This window comes from Salmo salar, chromosome 10 (assembly GCF_965601325.2).
Source record: "Salmo salar chromosome 10, fSalSal1, whole genome shotgun sequence".
NCBI classification, from domain to species: Eukaryota; Metazoa; Chordata; class Actinopteri; order Salmoniformes; family Salmonidae; genus Salmo; species Salmo salar.
In genome coordinates this window covers 77,848,465-77,873,321 of record NC_138300.1, presented here as the reverse complement: position 1 = coordinate 77,873,321, position 24,857 = coordinate 77,848,465, and the positions used below count along the sequence as shown (strand labels likewise).

General features: G+C 44.4%; 2 protein-coding genes across 2 annotated transcripts; both read right to left on the bottom strand.

Annotated features, from left to right (window-relative positions):
- Positions 1–431: 431 nt before the first annotated feature.
- On the bottom strand, positions 432–8,333 carry LOC106561133 (L-amino-acid oxidase). The gene is made up of 9 exons (XM_014124772.3): positions 7,769–8,333; positions 7,526–7,671; positions 6,880–7,088; positions 6,635–6,747; positions 5,980–6,181; positions 5,773–5,841; positions 5,338–5,474; positions 4,701–4,998; positions 432–4,402 (listed from the first exon to the last, which is right to left on the bottom strand). The coding sequence occupies exons 2-9, from the start codon at positions 7,554–7,556 to the stop codon at positions 3,926–3,928; spliced, it is 1,536 nt and encodes a 511-aa protein (XP_013980247.1). The 5' UTR covers positions 7,557–7,671; positions 7,769–8,333; the 3' UTR covers positions 432–3,925.
- Positions 8,334–19,551: 11,218 nt separating this feature from the next.
- Positions 19,552–20,746, bottom strand: LOC106561134 (maternal B9.15 protein). Its single transcript, XM_014124774.3, has one exon. The coding sequence runs from the start codon at positions 20,586–20,588 to the stop codon at positions 19,734–19,736; it is 855 nt and encodes a 284-aa protein (XP_013980249.2). The 5' UTR covers positions 20,589–20,746; the 3' UTR covers positions 19,552–19,733.
- Between the last annotated feature and the right edge of the window lie 4,111 nt (positions 20,747–24,857).

Below are 24,857 nucleotides of genomic sequence, written 5' to 3'. Positions count from 1 at the left end.
TTTATCTTTTGACTAAATCCTAATCGCTCCTGCCCTTTACTCTCGCTTCACTCATTTCATCAATTAATGCAATCATACAGGTACTATCCCCCAAATCCATGAATAAAGCGCACTGACCTTATTTTTTGCAGCTGAGGTTTCAATGTTGGTAGGATCTCATCACCGTTTCTGTTGCATACCAGTTCGCCACCGGCCTGTAAAGAACCCTCAAACTGGGGCCAGGTCTTTAATCTATGGATATTTCATCCGCCCGTGCACGGTTTCAGTGTCTCCATGGAATGACAGAAAAAGATATTGAGATCCGGCTCGAAGGACCAAGCTGTCATGAGAATTTTCAATCCCAATGATAATAACTAACAATCAATAAGCTTTGACTAATCCCCAAGGTTTGTAAGACTCTGGGTTTAATAACAATTAGGCAAAGACTCAGCTTATGCAAAAGGTTCGTACAGTTTATTCAGAGAACGTTCTGAAGTCCATAATACAAAGGCATCCATTTTAACTCACTCCCTATTTACGCACATACATACACACAAACAGTAGATATCCTACGCACATACATACACACGAACTGTAGGTGGGATGTATCCCTCCCCAGAGTTCTCACCACTGTTCATCACTACCCAGCGCTGTCAGTTCCATTCCCCCGAGATTAGAGGAACCTTGAAAATGACTCCCTGTCCTATCATAAGTTTCTCAGAGTTCTAGCCAGGTCAGGTCAAACACAGTTGAAATGTTCTCGGTATTTTCTTACACACACACACACACACACACACACACACACACACACACACACACACACACACACACACACACACACACACACACACACACACACACACACACACACACACACACACACACACACACACACACACATTTCTATCCCTCACATCTCTACCAAACCTTATTGGACTTACGTTTAGTACTTTAATCCTTCATTATACATGCTACATAAACTAATAATCAATAATAGTTACGTTAGTTTCATGTTGGAATCCTTTAATCATTACCTTTAAGAATATAATTCCCTTTCAGTATAATTTCTGTTTTCCAATTGGATTTGTTAAAAGTTTTATTTTGAAAGCAACAATAGTTACAACTAGTAAATGTACTGATCATAACAGAATCATTGTTATGTAATTAAAATTATATACAGAGCATTCGGAAAGTATTCAGACCCCTTGACTTTTTACACATTTTGTTACGTTACAGCCTTGGATTAAATAGTTTTTTCCCACTCATCAATCTTCACACAATACCCCATAATGACAAAACAAAAACAGGTTTTTAGACATTTTTGCAAGTTTATAAAAAATGTAAACTGAAATATGACATTTACACCTTTATTTGGGGAGTTTGTCCCATTCTTTTCTGCAGATCCTCTCAAGATCGGTCAGGTTGGATGGGGAGCATCACTGCAGAACTATTTGCAGGTCTCTCCAGAGATGTTCAATCGGGTTCAAGTCCGGGTTCTGGCTGGGCCACTCAAGCACATTGAGACTTGTCCCAAAGCCACTCCTGCGTTGTCTTGGCTGTGTGCTTAGGGTCGTTGTCCTGTTGGAAGGTGAACCTTCGCCCCAGTCAGAGGTCCTGAGCGCTGTGGAGCAGGTTTTCATCAAGGATCTCTCTGTACTTTGCTCCGTTCATCTTTCCCTCGATCCTGACTATTCTACTCATAGTCCCTGCTGCTGAAAAACTTCCCCACAGTATGATGCCACCACCACCATTTCTTATGGTCTGAGAGTCCTTTAGGAGCCTTTTGGCAAACTCCATGCAGGCTGTCAATTGTCTTCTACTGAGGAGTGGCTTCTGGCCACTCTACTATAAAGGAGTGATTGGTGGAGTACTGCAGAGATGCTTGTCCTTCTGGAAGGTTCTTCCAGATGGAAGAACCTTCCAGAAGGACAAGCATTCTCTTGAGTGATGAATCTTCTCCATCTGGCCCTGTGCACAAAGCGAGGAATGGTTTGCTGAGATCGGTGTGGAAGAACTTGACTGGCCCATATTTACGCCCAGGATTTTGGAAGGAGATGTTCGACGAGCAGGGGTCCACATACTGTTGGTCTTGCAGTGTACATAAACAAATACAGTTGAAGTCGGAAGTTTACATACACTTAGGTTGGAGTCATTAAAACACGCTTTTCAACCTCTCCACAAATGTCTTGTTAACAAACTATAGTTTTGGCAAGTCGGTTAGGACATCTACTATGTGCATGACACAAGTATTTTTTCAACAATTGTTTACAGACAGATTATTTCACTTATAATTCACTGTATCACAATTCCAGTGGGTCAGAAGTTTACATACACTAAGTTGACTGTGCCTTTAAACAGCTTGGAAAATTCCAGAAAATGATGTCATGGCTTTAGAAGCTTCTGATATCAAATCAAATCAAATGTATTTATATAGCCCTTCTTACAGCAGCTGATATCTCAAAGTGCTGTACAGAAACCCAGCCTAAAACCCCAAACAGCAAGCAATGCAGGTGTAGAAGCACGGTGGCTAGGAAAAACTCCCTAGAAAGGCCAAAACCTAGGAAGAAATCTAGAGAGGAACCAGGCTTTGAGGGGTGGCCAGTCCTCTTCTGGCTGTGCCGTGTGGAGATTATAACAGAACATGGCCAAGATGTTCAATTGTTCATAAATGACCAGCATGGTCAAATAATAATAATCACAGTGGTTGTCGAGGGTGCAACAGGTCAGCACCTCAGGAGTAAATGTCAGTTGGCTTTTCATAGCTGATCATTGAGAGTATCTCTACCGCTCCTGCTGTCTCTAGAGAGTTGAAAACAGCAGGTCTGGGACAGGTAGCACGTCCGGTGAACAGGTCAGGGTTTCATAGCCTAATTGATAGGCTAATTGACATAATTTGAGTCAATTGGAGGTGTACCTGTGGATGTATTTCAAGGCCTACATTCAAACTCAGTACCTCTTTGCTTGACATCATGAGGAAATCAAAAGAACTCAGCCAAGACCTCAGAAAAGAATGGTAGACCTCCACAAGTCTGGTTTCTCCTTGGCAATGTCCTCTCGTCTGATGAAACAAAAATCGAACTGTTTGGCCATAATGACCATCGTTATATTTGGAGGAAAAAGAGAGGCTCTTGCAAGCCGAAGAACACCATCCCAACCGTGAAGCAAAGGGGTGGCAGCATCATGGTGTGGGGGTGCTTTGATGCAGGAGGGACTGGTGCACTTCACAAAATAGATGGCATCAATGGGAAAGAAAAGTATGTGGATATATTGAAGGAACATCTCAAGACATCAGTCAGGAAGTTAAAGCTTGGTCGTAAACGGGTCTTCCAAATGGACAATGATCCCAAGCATACTTCCAAAGTTGTGGCAAAATGGCTTAAGGACAACAAAGTCAAGGTATTGGAGTGGCCATCACAAAGCCCTGAACTCAAGCCTATAGAAAATTTGTGGGCAGAACTGAAAAAGCGTGTGCGAGCAAGGAGGCCTACAAACCTGACTCAGTTACACCAGCTCTGTCAGGAGAAATGGGCCAAAATTCATCCAACTTATTGTGGGAAGCTTGTAGAAGGCTACTCAAAACGTTTGACCCAAGTTAAACAATTTAAAGGCAATGCTACCAAATACTAATTGAGTGTATGTCAACTTCTGACCCACTGGGAATGTGATGAAAGAAATAAAAGCAGAAATAAATCATTCTCTCTACTATTATTCTGACATTTCACATTCTTAAAATAAAGTGGTGATCCTAACTGCCATAAGACAGGGAATTTTTACTCGGATTAAATGTCAGGAATTGTTTAAATGTACATTTAAATGAGTTTAAATGTATTTGGCAAAGGTGTATGTAAACTTCCAACTTCAACTGTATGTGTTCTCTCTTCTCCAGAGTATACAGACATACGCTTTCACCAATGGATTAGAATATATACTGTACTGCACCCGTTCTCTACTCTCTGATGTTATTGATATTTCTAGCTGCCCTTAGAGCAGACTTCATGCTTGTCTCTATCCAGGCATGAGGCAGGGCTGTGTGCTCCCCAGCAAAGTGGATCCTATTGTGGTTCCTGAACAGTTCTGAGGCGTAGTCTATATGTTGGTACGGGGTGAAGAGGGCAAACGCCCCAAGGCTATAGGGATCCAGTGCCCACTTCTTCACCAGCCCTCCAATGCAGAGTGGCCGTATGCCCTCCCCGTGGATCTTGACAAGGTCCTCCAGCACCAGACCCTGCAGCTCCTCGTCATTCACCCCCTGAAAGAGGGTGGAGTCATCCGAGAAGGTATAGGAAGCCAAGAGGGCCCCGATGTCCGTGTTAGGGAATCTGTGGCTGGGGTAGTAGATGAAACGAGAGTGCATATCCGTGATGCTCCTCCCTCCATTGATGCCCTCCTTCTCCCAGAACCTCTCACTGAATATCAGGACCACCTTCATAATGATACCAACTTTATTAATAGCTCTTCTCATTAGAACAGTTTCAAATAACAGGATCAAACTATCAGATTGCACAGTACGTAGTACACCAATTCCAGTATTGGGGACACACAGGACTGCAAATGTTAATGCTAGCTCAGTAACCCCTGGTTCAACTAATCATTGAGCGTTTGATTAGGTGCATCAGGGGTGTTAGTGCTGGCAAGAACAAAAATGTGCAATCACCAAGGCCCCCCTCCAGACCTACAATTGAGAAAACCTAAACTACACTATATTACACTGCAACTCTTACCTTGGTGGAGCTATCATAGTGCAGCGAACGCAGCGCCTCCATCTTGTCTGCTGAGAGCGGGGGCTGGAAGTCGATAAAGAGAGTAGCCTTGGCGGTGGCTGTCACCAAGGCATAGTCTACTGTCAGGTGGATGAGGGAGGATGGTTTGTGCCAGAGATGGTGGTCCTGGTAGGACACGGTCACTTTATTGCTGGTCTGGCTGATACGTTTCACCTTGGAATTTAGGTGGATGGTGCCCTTCAACTCCTCGCAAATGGCATTGGGTAGTTTGTCAAACCCGCCTGTCACCTCAAAGTAGCTGAAAAAAATAATAATCACACTGCTGTAAAGCTTGGGCATTCAAAAGCTATACCGCACATGTGTAAATGTGTTGTAACCAAGGTAGTGAGGCAGTGGTGCCTAGTTTTATCTGGAAAGAGCCGTTGTGGATCCAGGCTTTTGTTCCAACCAAAAAGTAACATCTCTATACGGGTGTGTTAAATTATTAACAGTCTTCATTCAAGGCGAAGCTGCATCAGGCTTGCTACTGTGGTTGGAACGAACGCATAGACCCACACCTACCCTCTGTGGCTATAATTGAACTCCACCAAGTAGGGCTCTCTATAATCAGATGATTGGGGTGTATACACATTCTTACGTAGTCTCATCATTGATATCAGACTGATCATACAGCGCCTCTGTGAGTGCAGTGTAGAATAAACTGTTCTCATTCAGAATATCCCCAATCATCCGCAAAGCACCACGACTCAGATTGGCCTCCTTCACAAGATACTCCTGTGAGAAACAAACAATTTAGACTTAACGTTAGCTGTACTGTATATGTAGAATGGCTGGATAAAAAGGGCAAGGGTTTACGTTCAAAGGCATATATGCAAAATGTATACATAATGTTGTAATAATGTTACAATCCATATCAACCCATCACATTCTAATTTCCAGGTCAGAAAAGTGAAAGACAGTCTTTACTCAAAGCAGCTGCTGTATCTTGTCTGGTGTCATCATTCAAAATGGATTATCTCATAAAAGCCAACCATATACAGTAGGCCTACAAGGAAGTTGTTTCTTTCTTTACCTTTACAGAGTACATGTCATATTTGTCCAGCATGGCGCGGCAGCCATTGTTCTTCGCATAATCTCTTATCTGCAACAAATCATGCATAGCTCATGTATATGTCATGTACATTTTGTGATAAGATGTCACTGCAACTGTTCAGGAGAATAGAAAATAGTTTGTATTGTACCCTAAAACCCTATTTGATTACATTGCATCTGCACCAACCTTCTGCAGAGACAAATCGAAGAGCTGATCAGCTGACTTCCCTCTCTCATCTTCATTCAACGGATAGTTGAGGACGTCTGGGTCCCCATTCACCTGATATGTTTTGTGCAGCAACCCATTCACCAAATAGTAGGTATTAATGTCCTTCTCAATGAATGGGTTCAGACTAAGGCCTGCATTGTTTGCAATCTTCAACAGAATTCTATGGAGTGAGATATCTTATGGTTAACATTGAAATATTGACGGTAAAATTGAGCACATGCTGTCATTCCCATGCAAATCATTTTTGATAAGATACTTGACTTATTTGCAATAATAAACAGTAAGAGATATTGTGATACCTTTGTACTGTGGCGTATAGAACTGAATGTCTGACTCCATTCAAGATCATTCTGAACTGCTTTATTTCCTGTTTTTACAACTCTGAATCTCTCACGTCTACATAATTGTCTACTACTAGAACTACCCATGACCAACATTGCAACACTCTGACTCATATCTATCATATGGTGTTGGGGTCAAGAGCAAGAAATGTGATTCAGATAATCCCCATGGAAACAATACGATTTCAATTCACTTCATGAAATCATTTGAATTCAAATTCAATTGACCCTAACCCTGCAATGATAAGTCAAGGCTAACAGGCCTTACTCACGTATGGAAGCTAGGGATCCTCATGGCACCAAGCTCTGCGTACCAGTGCTCTCCCTTAGGTCTGTACGTCTCCACCCGTCCTCCAATACGATCGCTTGACTCTATTATGGTTACCTTGTGGTCCAATAAAAGTCATTTCAGTGATCATGTACCGCACATGCACTATTTGTAATAGGTGTTATACTGACACAGAAGTGTGACATTCACATTGTGTTTAGATGCTGTTCAGTGAATCTGGGTGACTACCTTGTGTCCTGCCTTCTCCAAAAACTTTGCTGCCGTCAGGCCAGCCATGCCAGCCCCAACGATGGCAATATGATGAGATGTGTTGGTGTGGGGGAGACCCTTGTCCACTATTCTGAGTAGCTCGTTATAGTCGGAGTCTTGTAGGCAATCAAATAGAGGGTCCTTTCCATTCACACTGGAAACTATGACCACAACTATGGCCAGAGAGACTAGGGGAGGCCAGAAATAGATCATGGAAATCAAATGAATAACAAATAAGAGATCAAATATCAGTAATTGCAAGAATGTAAATGGTAACAATGAATAGCACAATAATAGAAATCAAAATAATTTGTGCAGAATGTAACAACATCCCTTTCTTTACTTCTCAACAATGTGGAAATACCAAAAAGTTACTGGTTCAAATTTAATGCAGAAGTTACTGGTTCACATTTACATTGTTGCATTAATCAATCTAAGATAAATCAGTCTCTTATGTGGAATTTGACAGCATGTTCAGCTATACATTTTGAATGTGTAGGCTAAGTTGAGTGCACATTGAAGACCATAATAAACTATGCCTAATTTACGAATCGAGCTGTCATTATAGGCTATAAGAACATAATGATGTTTTGAAGAAAAAGGATATAATCAATCAAATACTTACAGTATTTACACAGAGCCAAGTAAGCGATCATCCTCACTCCAAAGCCCAATTACTTCCAAAGGTAAATTATAGCAAAACTAAACCTATTTTCTTCTGATAAAGTTGTATGGTGGTGTTATTTTCAAGTCTCTAAATGCTCACCTTACCTGAGAAAGAAAATTGTTTTCTGTTTCATTTGTTTTATCAGTAAATTGAACTGCATTGTGTTCATGTGTAGGCTCTACCAGAATGATGTGTACTCACCCTGTTCTTCTGTCAAATGGCAATAAGCTGCCGACTTGTCTTTTTATAAGGATGTATCAGGCAATCAAGCATCATAATTATTCCTTATTTCCGTGAATTGTTTGACTGGATACCAAAGTGTTTGATATGGAGGATAATTCATGTTTTGAGTTAGCCTGGTGGTATTGTAGAGACATTAAAGGGGCAATCTATCCACAAAGCTGCATAAAATATACATTTGTTGTCTCACCTTTGTGTGACAAATAGCACTCAATGGAAGCAACAGTGCTTCACAGCTATGCTCTTTGTCCCCCTAAAAAAAATCTGAACACGGAGCTCTCTTTTAAATGACAGGTCTGGATGATGTCGTGAATCAACCTGGTCAATATGACATGATGACCCCTCCAGTCTCCCGAGAAGATTCTGGCAACACTGAAACCAGGAAGAATAAGAAGAAGCGGAAGAAGGACAGGAAGGAAGAAGACCCAACCATAAGCAGCTAGAGAACAGCTTGACCCAGTTAAAGGCAGGGAGGAAGTGACTAGTGTGGGTAGACTGTATGCAGATGTTCCTCTGCTGGAGGATGGAGGTTCATCTAATATAGCAACACCCCCGTTAAACTCAAGCCCTGGGTTAGAGCTGCCAGATGGCATGTGAGCCTTGAAACAGATGACACCACGGATTGTTATCATGTATGAAGGAAACAATGTGTTAACCGACCTGCGTAGACATCACGTGTAAAAGGAGTCAAAGTGTTATTTAACTTCTTTTTATACATATTTTTTATTTAATTAGGCAAGTCAGTTAAGAACATATTCTTATTTACAATGACAGCCTACACCGGCCAAACCCTGACGACGCTAGGCCAATTGTGCACCACCCTGTGGGACTCCCAATCACAGCCGGTTGTGATACAGCCTGGATTCGAACCAGGGTGTCTGTAGTGATGCCTCAAGCACTGAGATGCAGTGTCTTAGACCGCTGTGCCTCTCGGTTTAAACTTTGCTTAAACATCACGTGTGAGAGGGAGGATGTGATGTGTGGCTGTAGTCAAGAGAGGCCTAGGCTTGGGCAAAATGTATAAATGCCAATGTAAAAGATAGGGAAAGGGCAGATTCTAGGACTGACAGAGCAGGAGCTGATTGATGTATTATAAGTGTGAAGACTGAGGCCAGGTAAGCACAGAGCTTAATTACTATTGTTAAAGCAAATGTAGAGTGTAATTCCTATTAAAAATAATCTTTTAAATCCATCAGTTGTGAAGCTGAGGAACAAAAAAGGGAAGTGTTACTAGTTTTCATTAACTAGTTAAAGGGGAAGATCATCCAAAAACACAATCTTTGTCCCCATATGCAGTTGCAAACCGTAGTCTGGCTTTTTTATGGCGGTTTTGGAGCAGTGGCTTCTTCCTTGCTGAGCGGCCTTTCAGGTTATGTCGATATTGGACTAGTTTTACTGAGGATATAGATATTTTTGTACCTGTTTCCTTCAGCATCTTCACAAGGTCCTTTGCTGTTGTTCTGGGATTAATTTGCATTTTTCGCACCAAAGTACGTTCATCTCTAGGAGACAGAACGTGTTTCCTTCCTAAGCGGTATGATGGCTGTGTGGTCCCATGGTGTTTATACTTGCATACTATTGTTTGTATAGATAAACGTGGTACCTTCAGGCGTTTGGACATTTTTCCCAAGGATGAACCAGATTTGTGGAGGTCCACAATTTTTTTTCTAAGGTCTTGGCTGATTTATTTTGATTTTCCCATGATGTCAAGCAAAGAGGCACTGAGTTTGAAGGTAGGCCTTGAAATACATCCACAGGTACACCTCCAATTGACTCAAATGATGTCTCGCCCTTAAAATGTCCATAATGGAGGTGGCACACGATGCCATGTTGCAGGAGCTTAGAAGAAAGATGAGAAAATAATTACAAGTGGAAAGTAAAAAGAAAAGGAGAGTTAAGAATTTCAGAGGCTGAAGACTCAGAGGGAGATGACTCTAGCTCTGAGACATTAAACAGCAAAAGCTGCTGGGCCCCCAGTGCTTCCTCGAGAGGACACGCTGGCAGTTTTGATCTGAGCTCTGACAGACCGCTACAGGAAGCTGGGTTACCACAAACACAAGCAATTCCCATGAGAACCTTGTTTCTGTCTGATGTGCTGTGAGAACTGAACATATTATAGACAATGTTGTCTAAAAGATATAGACTACCTACAGTATCTAGAGTTAAACATTTACTAGACACGTATGGCTTTTCTGAAGAGCCCCAACACTTGTGGTAACTTCAAACTGCAGTATTTGAAGGCCTGTTAAAACTAAAGATAAGCACATAAAAAATGTGAGAATAATAACTGATAGTGACTATTGCCATAGAGCCCTAAAATAAGACTTAGTGATCTGGGAACAAAATGGCTATGAAGGAGCTAAAGGAAAGCAGATAGCTAACCAAGGTGTATGGGCTAAAATAGCTGACTTGCTAATGCATTTGCAACATGAAATAATACACTAGCAAGCACATGTGAAAGAAGGGGAGTACTGGCAGGGTAATGAGGAAGTAGACTCTATTGCTCAGATGAGGAGGGTAATAGTGGAAGGGGAGGAAGCTGGAAAACAATTCCTGGGGAGGCTGAGCGAGAGCTGATCTCTGGCGTCCATATGGGTTTAAAACACCAAGGGATAAAACGAACTAGAGAAAAACGTATGGTCCAGAAGAGCCTTACCGCTACCAGAGTTACAGTAGCAAAGGACAGCATGACTAGCACGGTGCCTGAAGGTCTGAAGTGGCACCAAGATGTAGAAGGAGAGTGTGCCACCCGCCCGTTGTCTGGCAGTGTCATGGGACAGAAATGCCAAGAAAGATACCGGGCGGAGAACAATGTTATTAGATGGAATAACAGCAGGAGCAGTTAAAGTGGGGGATATATTGTTTTGCTACCATTGCCGAGTTAACCTACTCCTTAGGCTGAAGATTGTCATGGAGTGGAAAATAAGGGTGATGAAGTAACAATGCCCACTGACTGTTTCTGTAAGTGGGATGGTGCCCAGCTGTCCAAGTGTTAAAAAGGCCCCAAAGAAGGAGGCCAAAGACTCTATGAAAAGGGTGAGCATGGTGAAGGAGGAAGTGCTGGGTATGGTGGGGAGCTGTCCAGGAAGCGCTCGTTCATGTTTAGACTCCCTGACATTCTCAGACGACTAATCTCTCTTTCAGCGGGATCGTCCTCTAAAGTGTAAGTATTGTTACCGCTGGAGCATGGGCATGCTGTTTTTAGTACTGCTGTTGGTGTCTCTGTACTTGATTGGAGAGCCAGGCTTGGAACAAACACATGTTAGAGTAGGGATAAAGAGAACAGAATGATTGAACAAATCTGCCCGCATTCCAGTGTTTACGACTCGTGCACTCCCGATAATATGTGAATGGGCGCAGGGTATGAACTCTCCTAAAGGTGGTTTGATATTTAAGCACTGGAAAGTCAGCAGAAAATGAGAAAAGCTTTTTAAAGGATATAGGAAAAGAGATAAATGAGACTCGAGTCGGGTGCTCACAGAGATTAGTGAATTGGAAGGTTGACGGCCACTTGAATAATGAGGTTGACTGTGTGCGGGATTGTTACTGCTTTGTGCTGTAAGGGGTGCGTGCCTGCACCATGGGCTTTGATTCATTTTTATACGGTATGTGTTTACCGTGGGCAGTTTGGCTAGTTAGTTTGCGACGTAGAGATTTCTCCGCTGTGTGTACTGTAGTTTCTCCCTTGTGGGTGGAGGCTCCATTTGTGCAGTTTTCCCGTTGTGTTTTGTGCTGTGCTGTTGGAAACGCCTGGAATAAACGGTTGTTTCCCTTAAACCCATCTGCTCTCCTGCTCCTGATTCCACACACCCCCCTCTTCCAGAGAGGCGTCATTACAGTCACACTGCAGTGGACCGAGTTAGAAGATAAGGCCATACAAGTGGATGTGATTAAAAGGGAAAGGGAACATTAAGGCTATACACATATTGATGTGTTCAATACCTTAAAGGGGATCCGGGCACGCCTTTATGGGAAAAGGAGTGTGTAGAAACAGCAAATTAAGGACTGGAAGAATGTAATGTAAACATACCCTGGGTCAAGTCTGTTCTGGGGTAATTTAAATTCGACATGCCCAGGGATAGAAAGAATTGTTAACGCTGAGAGGACCGGAAGCAACTCTCCTAAAGGAACATCATGACTATAATGCAGACTAAAAAAGACCCTGCAATATATAAATATTATGAGAAGTGTGTTAACGCGATATTGAATGTGGATAAAGGTCTGTGGGTAGATGGGGATGCCCCCCAGAGGGGTGTTGGGCCCCAATTACAGCATAATGGGGTTGGGAATAGATAGTGAGATTAATAAGACTCTAGGTGTGGAAAAGACCTGTTACTTTATACCTACTCCACCCAAACACACCCATAGAAGAATGGTAGAAAGTGAAAGAGAAATGAGGGCACGCCAGCCTAGTCCTAGGGACTTGGAGGGGGTTAGTTGTGTGAATAAAACAATGGCAGAAGCTCTGGAGGGAAGGGACTTCATCATGGATTTGAATTGAATTAGACTTTGGTTCACTTTTTGAGTTGACTGGAATTTAAATGGAGTTGACCACAACCCTGGTAGATATTTATTTTTATTATCATGATATTAAAATAATTTCCTTACTCCAAGCTGGAATATTTTTTATGTTTCCAGGATGTGCTCAGAAGGGTTAAAATGGCATATTGACACAGAGAACAGATAATTAATTTACCATACACTCTGGTCACAAACCATTTAAATGACAGATGTAGGCCTAATGATGGAAATGGTATTATATAATTAAAACTGAAACACTGCAGTTGAGAAGTCAGTTGTTCATAAGTTGTTCACACATCCTGGTCTTCCCTTTACATGGCACAGCCACACCACCTCCCATGACCACCGCTCTGGGCTGAAGTTTCCTCAAGCCAGATTTATGGTGGTTCCTCAATTAAAGGTCTTGAGCTTTTGCTGCGTCAGTTTCTGGTAAATGATGTCATTCTGTCATTGCGCCACACTATCACAAGGAGTTAGAACGCTGATAATGCATTTGGTTTCTCTCCCTATAAAAATAGAAAGAAAGTATTTTAAATGACCAACTGGCTTTATTTAGCAGTGTGAAAGAGTGATAGCCCCTCCATATAAATTGAGTTTCTGAAACATGGAGTCCTTCTTCGCTGATGAGAAGGAGAAACTGAATGAAAGAGAGTCCAGCGAGGATAGGGAGGGGAAAAAGTTTGTCCATATTTTCAAAACCTGAGCTACTTAAATGTATTTATTTAATTTATGAAATGTACTAGTTTATTTAGGCAATTTAATATATTTGTTTACGCTTGACCTATTTGGTAGGCTATTTTGCACCATATATCTAGATTTGTCAGCATAAAGCTGAGTGACTCACTCATTCGTGGCTTTGGATCAAAGTTAATAAGTACCAACATTCTGACAATCTTTAATAAATAAATGTTTTGACCAAGTTCATCTGCTCATTTGTATGTGTGTGTGTATATGTTCAATTATTTGTGACATTGTGGTTAAAATGAATATTAACGAAATAAATCAAATAAATGCTATTACGTTGTCACGTCCTGGCCATAGTAAGATGTTATTTTCTATGGTAGAGTAGGTCAGAGCGTGACAGTGGGTGTTTGGTGTTTTTCTATGTTTTCTATATCCATGTTTAGTTCTAGTTTTCTATTTCTATGTTGTTGTTTTTTGGGATGATCTCCAATTAGAGGCAGCTGGTCATCGTCTCTAATTGGAGATCATACTTAAGTCGATTTTTTTTCCACCTGTGTTGTGGGCAGTTGAATTCTGTTTTGTCTATGTACCTGACAGAACTGTGAGCTGATTGTTTTCTCTTTGTTATTTTCTTTAGTGTTCTGTGTTAAAATAAAAAGTCATTATGAGCACTCAACACGCTGCGCTTTGGTCCCCTCGCTACGACAGTTGTTACAGAACTGCCCACCACAACTGGATCAAGCAGCGTGCTCGGGAGGAGATGGATACCTGGTCTCTGGAGGAGAGGCTAGAGAGGATAAACTGGACTTGGGGCCAAGTATTGGACAGATATAGAAGCCTGCCGGGGAGGCACGAGAGGCTACAGAAACCCAAATAATTTTTTTGGGGGGGGGCACATGGAGCAGTCGGCGGAGCCCGAGGAGTAAATCAGAGCCAATCCGGGAGAAGAGGGAAAATTTGGAGAAGGGAGAAATGGGAGAGTTGTTGAGTTGGTGGAGGACGCACAAGTTTTTCCCAAAGGAACGTGTCGTCAGTTTGGTGCCACCTGAGTCAGCTCCCCTTACTCGTCCTGAGAAGTGTGTGTGGAAGTTCCGGAACAAGTGATACCGGCTATACACACCAGGTCTCCAGTATGTCTCAACAGCCCGGTACGTCTTGTGCCTGCTCCTCACATTCGCCCTGAAATGCGTGTCACCAGTCTGGTGCCACCTGTCCCGGCTCCACGCATTAGACCTCCAGTGCGCCTCCACGGCCCAGTATACCCTGTGCCTGCTCTGCGCACCCGGCCTCCAGCGACGTTCCCTAGTCCAAAACTCTCAGCAACGTTTCCCAGTCCGGAGCCTCCAGCGACGTTCCCTAGTCTGGTGAGACCTATTCCAGCTCTACGAAAGAAGCCTCCAGTGATGATCTATGGTCCGAAGCCCATAGAGATGATCCATGGCACGAAGCCTCCAGTGATAATCCATGGCGGCCTGCAGCTCCAGCGACGCTCCCCAGTCCGGAGCCTCCAGCGACGCTCCCCAGTCCGGAGCCTCCAGCGACGCTCCCCAGTCCGGAGCCTCCAGCGATGCTCTCCAGTCCGGAACCTCCTGAGACGCTCTCCAGTCCGGAACCTCCTGAGACGGCCTGCAGCCCGGAACCTCCTGAGACGGCCTGCAGCCCGGAACCTCCTGAGACGGCCTGCAGCCCTGAGTCTTCTGCGACGGCCTGCAGAACAAAGTCTTCAGCGACGGCCTGCAGCCCAGAGTCTTCAGCGACGGCCTGCAGCACAGAACCTCCAGCGGCGGCCTGCAGCCCAGAACCTCCAGCGATGATCTACAGTCCTGTTCCTTCGACGACGATCCACGGTCCGGTGGTACTAAAGCAGAGGGATCAGCGGGTGGAGTGGGGGTTACGCCCCGAACCGGAGCCGCCTCCTTTGCTGGAGGATAAGGTTATGTGGACTGCACTAGAGCAGCCATAAACAGGTGTTACCCACCCTACCCTCTCTTTTAGATTTTTTTATTTTTTAGGAGCATTTGGAGTCTGCACCTTTGGGTGGGGGGGTACTGTCACGTCCTGACCATAGTAAGATCTTATTTTCTATGGTAGAGTAGGTCAGGGCGTGACAGGGGGTGTTTTGTGTTTTTCTATGTTTTCTATATCCATGTTTAGTTCTAGTTTTCTATTTCTATGTTGTTTTTTTGGATGATCTCCAATTAGAGGCAGCTGGTCATCGTTGTCTCTAATTGGAGATCATACTTAAGTAGTTTTTTTCCCCCACCAGTGTTGTGGGCAGTTGTATTCTGTTTAGTCTATGTACCTGACAGAACTGTGTCGTGTCTTTAGGGTACCATTAAACTGAAGACATGTTTATCAATTAACTCCCGGTAATTATTATCACGCGATCAAACTGATTAATCGTTTAATTGTAATTAATTAGGAGATCGGGGCACCAAGGAAAATATTCAGATTACAAAGTTATAATTTTCCTAATATAACTTTCCTATATTATAACATTATATATTATATTCTATTATAGTATAGGCTGATTATCTTCTGGTTTAAATGGTGTATTTTACCTCGCGTCCAGTCTCATTCCAAACGTCGTAAATTGTTGTATCTGCACGAACCCAGTCTTTACTAAGAGTCATCCATACATCAATTGTCTTAAAATCATTTATTTACTAAAGTAAGTAATTCACAGAAAGCATACAAACAGTATTATCATCACAAAGAATTGGTAGAGTAATGTGCCCTAGTGGGCTAAACAGGCATGGCTGGTGTCTTGTTCAACAATGGGTCATAAACGGTCAGCTGAGGAGACACACAGAGTTCATAAATATTAACATTTAACATTTAAGTCATTTAGCAGACGCTCTTATCCAGAGCGACTTACAAATTATTAACAATTGATATGCTAACCCTTTGTACATGAACGCTCACTCATTCGGAAACAACTGCAATCAATATATATTTACGCTCAGTGTGTCGTCGGGATCCTTGTTTAAGAGTCGTTCTGTTGGAGAGTTCTCTCTCTCTCTCTCTCTTGGTTAGAATGGATCTTTCAAAGCGACATTCATTAATGTCGTTGTAGAATGGATGTTTCGTTGGTCTTCGCGTTCAATGATATAATTTCTAGCTGCAGACTATTAATTAATATCAAAGACTTGTTCTTATTCTGTCGGTATCAATAGTCTAAAAGTTAACCACGTGGTATAGTTCACTTTCAGTAGCGGAATTGGATGGTCAAACCTATTGGCCAACTCGCAATGGAGTGGAGGCCTGGTCTGTTAGAAAGTAAATCAGGGTGGGGTTTTATAGTGAACATAGAACAGGCTTGTCACATGACGCCTGGTCCTGTCTGTGTCCCTGGGGGCGTGCCGATGACTGAGTTAAGCTTGGTACAGAAATACAATTCTATCACATTAACATCAGTACATTGCATCTCAATGTATTACAAATAGCTTTATCCTTATTAATACATTCTATACAACCATTTGGATGCAAGTCCCATCGCTGAGGCTATTATATAAACAGTTTTATGGTAATATGGCTATATTGTCTCTTCTGAGTATCACAAAATTGTACCAAGCGGACCAGTTCGTTGCTGGATTCTTCACCAATCTTTCATACCTTCTCCAGAACATAAATGTCATTCGGTTCCCCAATTCTGTGAGTTGGAAGAATTTCCTGTGTCTCTCTATGAAACCCCTCTGTGTCTCAACTGGGACATGTGGCAAGAGATTCTCCTCTAGAATTTTACCACCCCTTCACACAGGGCCTGGGTGGGGGGAGGTAGGTTGGGGGATGGTGCAAGGGGAAGGGGGTCAACTGTCCTCCCTGTACTCAAAGAGGCCAACGTCATGACAACTGTGAGCTGATCGTTTTCTCTTTGTTATTTTCTTTAGTGTTCTGCGTTAAAATAAAAAGTCATTATGAGCACTCAACACGCTGCACTTTGGTCCCCTCGCTACGACAGTCGTTACAACTCTACCCCAACCCCAATGGAGGTAGGATATTTGAAATGGAGAGAACGTGGGATGTTGACGAAATAAAAGCAATAGTGGGCGATGTCATTGACCCAGCAAAAGATGCTTTGAGGTTTGAGGAAGAGGTAAACGCAATCATCTCCATGTACAACCCCATCACCAGAGAAATTGAAGAGATACTCTGCCGCTGCTTGAAATTTAAATGGAAGGACACGTGCGACCGCGATGTACTAGTTGCTGATCGTGGTGACCAGTTGGTTGCAGTTTTTACCGCTATAAAGGCTGTTTTCCCCAAACGCACAGACTGGCAGAAAATCCATTTCACCAAACAGTGAACTGATGAAAAAGTGAGTGACTACATGGAAAGAATGGAGACAGTCTTCCTCCAACACTTAGGCCTGACATATGACCAAGACTCCTACAGCAGCCTATTGTGTCATGCTGTGGTGACAGGCCTGACACAAGATCTGAAAACAGCTGTAACTACAACTTGTATTGCATGGGGAAAAAATCCCACTGTCTGACATAAAGCCATCTATAACCTATTCAGAAAGACAGTTGAAGGAAAATGAAACTAAGGACCGAAATACACTGAAGAAGGTACAGCTGATGTGCTACTCTGGAGGAGGAAAAGAACATAGAGAAAATGGTGGCAACCATGGAAACCAAAGAGGTAGAGGAAGAGGTGGAGGCAGAGGGGCCCCTGCTGGAGCTGACGGAGGGAGAGACTAGAGTTGCTACAACTGTGGGAAGGTAGGGCATCTTTCAAGACACTGTCCTGGAGAAGGAGAAGCCCAAGGAAAGTGGCCGTCCCCACCTGTGGGCGTGCAGGTGAACAACCCATTTGGAAGAGGTGGATGAGGGGCCTACCAATCATAGGATGAGGCGGAAACAGAAGAAGAAACTAATGAAGAAAAAAATTATGAAGGACCAGAAGAAACCTGTCAAATGCTAAAATTGACCACCTTGTCAACCCAAAACCCACTTGTTATTGATATTTTAGTTAATAAACATACAATTACATTTTTGGTGGACACGGGCTGCGGTCTCAGTGTTGAAAATGTCTGCCATGTCTGTATCCGCCTCAAAGAAAACAATGCACACAGTCTGTAATTCCCTCTGAAGAATGTTTGACCTTTCCCCTGGACCGATTCCTATACTCATCTGCCTGCCCAGTAAATTTATTACATTGAGATTTGATGTGTAAAATTAATTCATCTGTTGCCTGTACTGAAGAAGGATTGTCATTGGGATCAAGAGCAAATGGAATCTTCCCATGCCTGATGAACTATTACTATGAATAATCAACATGTTGGAGGGACAGCTAAGCGAGCAATCCCTCTCTTCCCCGTTGCATGCTAACTGGGAATTATCTGAACACCTACATTGTATTGCTGCTGTTCCCTCATGCAAAGAGGACCCTGAATACCAACAAAGATTATCAAAACAAAAACAGAAAGTTGAGATAACCATGAATGGGATATACAGAGGAGAAGACTTCGTAGCAGCTGGAGTGTTGTTGACGGACATTAACATGAGTTTGTATGACGTCCCTGGTTCTCTTCCCCATTATAGCTTATCAAAAGCTCCTGGAACACAATGGAAATATTTGGGTGTTTGGATGAAGAAAGCTATGGAAGCAACTGATTGGTTGGCCTGGGAAGGGGAAGGAAAGTGGTCAGCTTCAACTTTCACCATACTGGGCTACTGCGATGACAATGCCAAAAACATAAACAATTCCCGTTGAAACCATGCTTGTGGTATTACTGTCACAAGTGTTGCCGTGTTGAATGGACCAAACTGCAGACGGAATGTGGATACTCATCCTTTTAATAGATACGAGCAAAGCATCCACAGGAAAAACAATAACTACTAATGACATGCTAACAGGCTACGTACAAACAAAAGACTAGCAGTGTTAGCACAACCACCCACAAACACAAGTGACAAACATACTCCTAAATATATGACTCCCAATCAGGAACAACGATCCCCAGCTGTTCCTGATCAGGAGTCACAAGACTAACACAGAAACAGACATACTAGACAACACATACAGACTTCTTCTGCCAGGTCCTGACCAAAATACTACACCACTACTCCCTCTGCTGGTCAGGACGTGACAATTACAAGATAATTCACACATTGATTGGCTAAAGGATATACCTGATGAACTGTGGGCTAAATCAAAGACCAACGTTGGACTGTATGAAAGGAGCTGCACCAGTTGTGGTCGTTCCAAAAAGCATCCACAGACCTTACAAAGCTAAAAGGGTATCATTCCCATTCATAGTGCATTAGCTGAAAGAGGCACTCTGGTTCCCTGCCCGAATTCATCATGTAACACACCAATTTTACCTGTTAGGGAACCATCTGGTGATTATCGTTTTGTGCAAGACTTTAGGATAGTAAACAATGCTGTACATGCAAGAGCACCTCTGGTGCCTAACACTGTTACCATTTTATCATCAATCAATCACATTTATTTTTAAAGCCCATTTTACATCAGCAGATGACACAAAGTGCTATACAGAAACACAACCTAAAACCCCTAAACAGCAATCAATGCAGCACGGTGCCTAACAAAAACTCCCTAGAAAGGCAGGAACCTAGGAAGAAACCTAGAGAGGAACCAGGCTCTGAGGGGTGGCCAGACCTCTTCTGGCTGTGCCGGGTGGAGATTATAAGAGTACATCACAATTGTGATGTTCTTCAATCTGGCCTTTAGCAGACTAAAGATTTCTGTTGGTTTAGTTCTTCACAGCCCCCCATGGCTGCAGAGTGGCATAAGGCATGATGAACTGCGGGGGTGGCTGGGGCAGGACGTAGTAGCCGAACACTGGAGGAGGTGGAGGTGGAGGCGCGTATATTGTGGTGAGGAACACAGGACCCTTCTTCTTGTATGTTGTGGGCCACACAGGGGCAGGGTGGTAGAAGTAATGCTGAGAGGTGGGCTGGAGCAGTGTTTTGGTGACCTTCTGTTGAGCATGCTCCACCCTGAGCCTGTCCCGAACCCTGGGCATCATGGCAATCGCACAAGGTTCGCCCTCCGCCTTCTCTTTCTTTCCCTCTTTCTCTTTCGTCTTCTCCTCATCTTTTCTTCCGTCCGTCTCTCCATCCTTCCCCTCCTCCTCTGTATCGCTGGAGACAGCGGAGCCACAGTCAGACGAGCTGGCAGAGTGGTAGTCAGACGTATCCAGGTCAACATCTTTGTCTCCTTTCACATCTTCCTCATCCTCCTCTTCTCCTTCTTTGAAACGAGCTACTGTGAAGTACCTGCAGTTCTCCCCTGACCGTACGCACACCTCCAGTGGGTCGATCCACAGCGCAACCTCGCATGGGAGTCCCAGCTCGCTGGGTTTGAGCTTGCTCTCCTCACACGCTCTCAGCACCTGCTCATCACACACCACCCCCTCGCTTACCCTGATACACCTGAATGCATGTCCTTTGTTGGGGTTGTCGGGGTACCAGTGGTCTTTGAATTTGTCGCACAGAAGTTGCCGCAGCTTTCCAGCAAAAGCGTCAGCTTTGGTACCATCCAAGCCACCCCGCTCCACGGCTAGGCGTCTCAGGAAATTCACCCCGGCGTTTACCTCTCTCTTCATAGTTTCTGTATAATAACCGCAGTATTTTAAATATCCAGTACAATTACTATTTTCTCTATTTCCTCTCTATATTGCTGTGATCATATTACTTGTATAGTTATCGGCACATGTTGCTTCCTTGTTCTCTTTGGTACAGTCAAGCGATAACCATGAGGGCAATCTGTTCCTCTCTAGAGCAGAAATGGTTACTAATCTTACATCTTGACAAAAAGAGTGTTGGGTGTGTGGGTTGGGGCCAGTTAAGGTAGGAGCAGGTTTACCACTTGTGGGAGTTCCCATAGGATAAATCTAACTACACAAATTGACTTACCATTCGTTGGTAGAGATGCCACGTAACCCTGACCCCATGACGTTTTCTGCATTACACAACCACCGTCGTTTGCTAGGCCAGATAATACTTTACTCCCACCCATCTCAGTAGCAGGGGTGATGACAGCCCCTTGGTGTATTAGAGGAGGAGGAGTTAATCATTTGGGTGAACTAGAATGTAATTGTACAATGTATTACAACGGATCCAATACCTGTAAGTTAACTGTTAACAATGCCGACACTGGGGAACCTGGTAATGTTACTTATGGTATTTAAGTCTGTAATGTTATTGTCCCTTTGAGAGGAGCCCCAGATGGAACCTATTGGCTATGTGGGAAAATGGCTTACTATAGCCTGCCCCTGAACTGGAGAGGTAGTTGTACTGTTGGGTTTGTAGTGACAGCTATGAGAACCGTTCCAAACAATGATAAGAGTCTTAAGACTCTGTTTAGAGCCTACAAACCTCCTGGAATGAGAAGAGATAAGAGGACTCTGGCTGACATCACTCACACTCAGGCACCTGCCTCCAGGTTCTCTGGTGTATTTTTTCCTGGGTATGGAGTAACATGCGCACTAGACCAAATTCGTGATATCTCTAAACACGTTGAGGAAATTGGCAATGCTACTCGAAATGCCCTGAAACAATTGAATGACGAACTGAAAGAATTACGTAAATTGGCTCTGCAAAACAGACAGGGTCTTGACTATCTTTTGGCAGGTCAAGGGTGCACTTGTGTAATAATTGTAGATGAGTGTTGCACTTTTGTCCTGGATCGGTACTCTGTTACCAATCTTGCCGAATACATTGCCACTGTGGCTAAGAACAATTCCCGACTGCCAGAGTGGACGCTTACAACTTCAAATCTCTGTTTGGATGTTGGAGATCCCAAATTGCCCAATGGGCTGCAGAGTTTGTTGTTTTGCTTAGTCTATCTAATTGTATAGAAGCTAGCTAGCTAACGAAGAACAACAAATAATATCTAGTTAACAGAAGAAAAGAAAGAGAAAATCAGGACAGAAGAAAAAGGATATCAAAGTGAAACAGTTCTCTAAAGACACAAGAGACAATAATACAAGAAACAACACTTCTGTAGCTTGTCAACTATGTGTCTGTCTATCCCTGTTCTCTCCTCTCTGCACAGGCCACACAAACGCTTCACTCCGCGTGGCCGCTGCCACTCTAACCTGGTGGTCCCAGCGCGCACGACCCACGTGGAGTTCCAGGTCTCCGGCAGCCTCTGGAACTGCCGGTCTGCAGCCAACAAGGCTGAGTTCATCTCAGCCTATGCTACCCTCCAGTCCCTAGACTTCCTGGCGCTGACGGAAACATGGATTACCACAGATAACACTGCTACTCCTACTGCTCTCTCTTCGTCTGCCCACGTGTTCTCGCAATACCCTAGAGCATCTAGCCAGCGGGGTGGTGGCACTGGAATCCTCATCTCTCCCAAGTGGACATTCTCTCTTTCTCCCCTGACCCATCTGTCTATCTCCTCATTTGAATTCCATGCTGTCACAGTTACCAGCCCTTTCAAGCTTAACATCCTTATCATTTATCGCCCTCCAGGTTCCCTTGGAGAGTTCATCAATGAGCTTGACGCCTTGATAAGTTCCTTTCCTGAGGATGGCTCACCTCTCACAGTTCTGGGTGACTTTAATCTCCCCACGTCTACCTTTGACTCATTCCTCTCTGCCTCCTTCTTTCCACTCCTCTCCTCTTTTGACCTCACCCTCTCACCTTCCCCCCCTACTCACAAGGCAGGCAATACGCTTGACCTCATCTTTACTAGATGCTGTTCTTCCACTAATCTCATTGCAACTCCCCTCCAAATCTCCGACCACTACCTTGTATCCTTTTCCCTCTTGCTCTCATCCAACACTTCTCACTCTGCCCCTACTCGGATGGTATTGCGCCGTCCCAACCTTCGCTCTCTCTCTCCCGCTACTCTCTCCTCTTCCATCCTATCATCTCTTCCCTCTGCTCAAACCTTCTCCAACCTATCTCCTGATTCTGCCTCCTCAACCCTCCTCTCCTCCCTTTCTGCATCCTGTGATTTTCTCTGTCCCCTATCCTCCAGGCCGGCTCGGTCCTCCCCTCCTGCTCCGTGGCTCGACGACTCACTACGAGCTCACAGAACAGGACTCCGGGCAGCCGAGCGGAAATGGAGGAAAACTCGCCTCCCTGCGGACCTGGCATCCTTTCACTCCCTCCTCTCTACATTCTCCTCTTCTGTCTCTGCTGCTAAAGCCACTTTCTACCACTCTAAATTCCAAGCATCTGCCTCTAACCCTAGGAAGCTCTTTGCTACCTTCTCCTCCCTCCTGAATCCTCCTCCCCCTCCCCCCCCCTCCTCCCTCTCTGCGGATGACTTCGTCAACCATTTTGAAAAGAAGGTTGACGATATCCGATCCTCGTTTGCTAAGTCAAACGACACCCTGGTCCTGCTCACACTGCCCTACCCTGTGCTTTGACCTCTTTCTCCCCTCTCTCTCCAGATGAAATCTCGCGTCTTGTGACGGCCGGCCGCCCAACAACCTGCCCACTTGACCCTATCCCCTCCTCTCTTCTCCAGACCATTTCCGGAGACCTTCTCCCCTTCCTCACCTCGCTCATCAACTCATCCTTGACCGCTGGCTACGTGCTTCCGTCTTCAAGAGAGCGAGAGTTGCACCCCTTCTGAAAAAACCTACACTCGATCCCTCCGATGTCAACAACTACAGACCAGTATCCCTTCTTTCTTTTCTCTCCAAAACTTTTGAACGTGCCGTCCTTGGCCAGCTCTCCTGCTATCTCTCTCAGAATGACCTTCTTGATCCTAATCAGTCAGGTTTCAAGACTGGGCATTCAACTGAGACTGCTCTTCTCTGTGTCACGGAGGCTCTCCGCACTGCTAAAGCTAACTCTCTCTCCTCTGCTCTCATCCTTCTAGACCTATCTGCTGCCTTTGATACTGTGAACCATCAGATCCTCCTCTCCACCCTCTCCGAGTTGGGCATCTCCGGCGCGGCCCACGCTTGGATTGCGTCCTACCTGACAGGTCGCTCCTACCAGGTGGCGTGGCGAGAATCTGTCTCCGCACCATGCGCTCTCACCACTGGTGTCCCCCAGGGCTCTGTTCTAGGGCCTCTCCTATTCTCGCTATACACCAAGTGACTTGGCTCTGTCATATCTTCACATGGTCTCTCCTATCATTGCTATGCAGACAACACACAATTAATCTTCTCCTTTCCCCCTTCTGATAACCAGGCGGCGAATCGCATCTCTGCATGTCTGTCAGACATATCAGTGTGGATGACAGATCACCAGCTCAAGCTAAACCTCGGCAAGACGGAGCTACTCTTCCTCCCGGGGAAGGACTGCCCGTTCCATGATCTCGCCATCACGGTTGACAACTCCCTTGTGTCCTCCTCCCAGAGTGCTAAGAACCTTGGCGTGATCCTGGACAACACCCTGTCATTCTCCACTAACATCAAGGCGGTGACCCGATCCTGTAGGTTCATGCTCTACAACATTCGCAGAGTACGACCCTGCCTCACACAGGAAGCGGCGCAGGTCCTAATCCAGGCACTTGTCATCTCCCGTCTGGATTACTGCAACTCGCTGTTGGCTGGGCTCCCTGCCTGTGCCATTAAACCCCTACAACTCATCCAGAACGCCGCAGCCCGTCTGGTGTTCAACCTTCCCAAGTTCTCTCACGTCACCCCGCTCCTCCGCTTTCTCATTTTACATTTACATTTTAGTCATTTAGCAGACGCTCTTATCCAGAGTGACTTACAGTAGTGAATGCATACATTTCATACATTTTTTTTCCTGTGCTGGCCCCCCGTGGGAATCGAACCCACAACCCTGGCGTTGCAAACACCATGCTCTACCAACTGAGCTACAGGGAAGGCTACTGGCTTCCAGTTGAAGCTCGCATCCGCTACAAGACCATGGTGATTGCCTACGGAGCTGTGAAG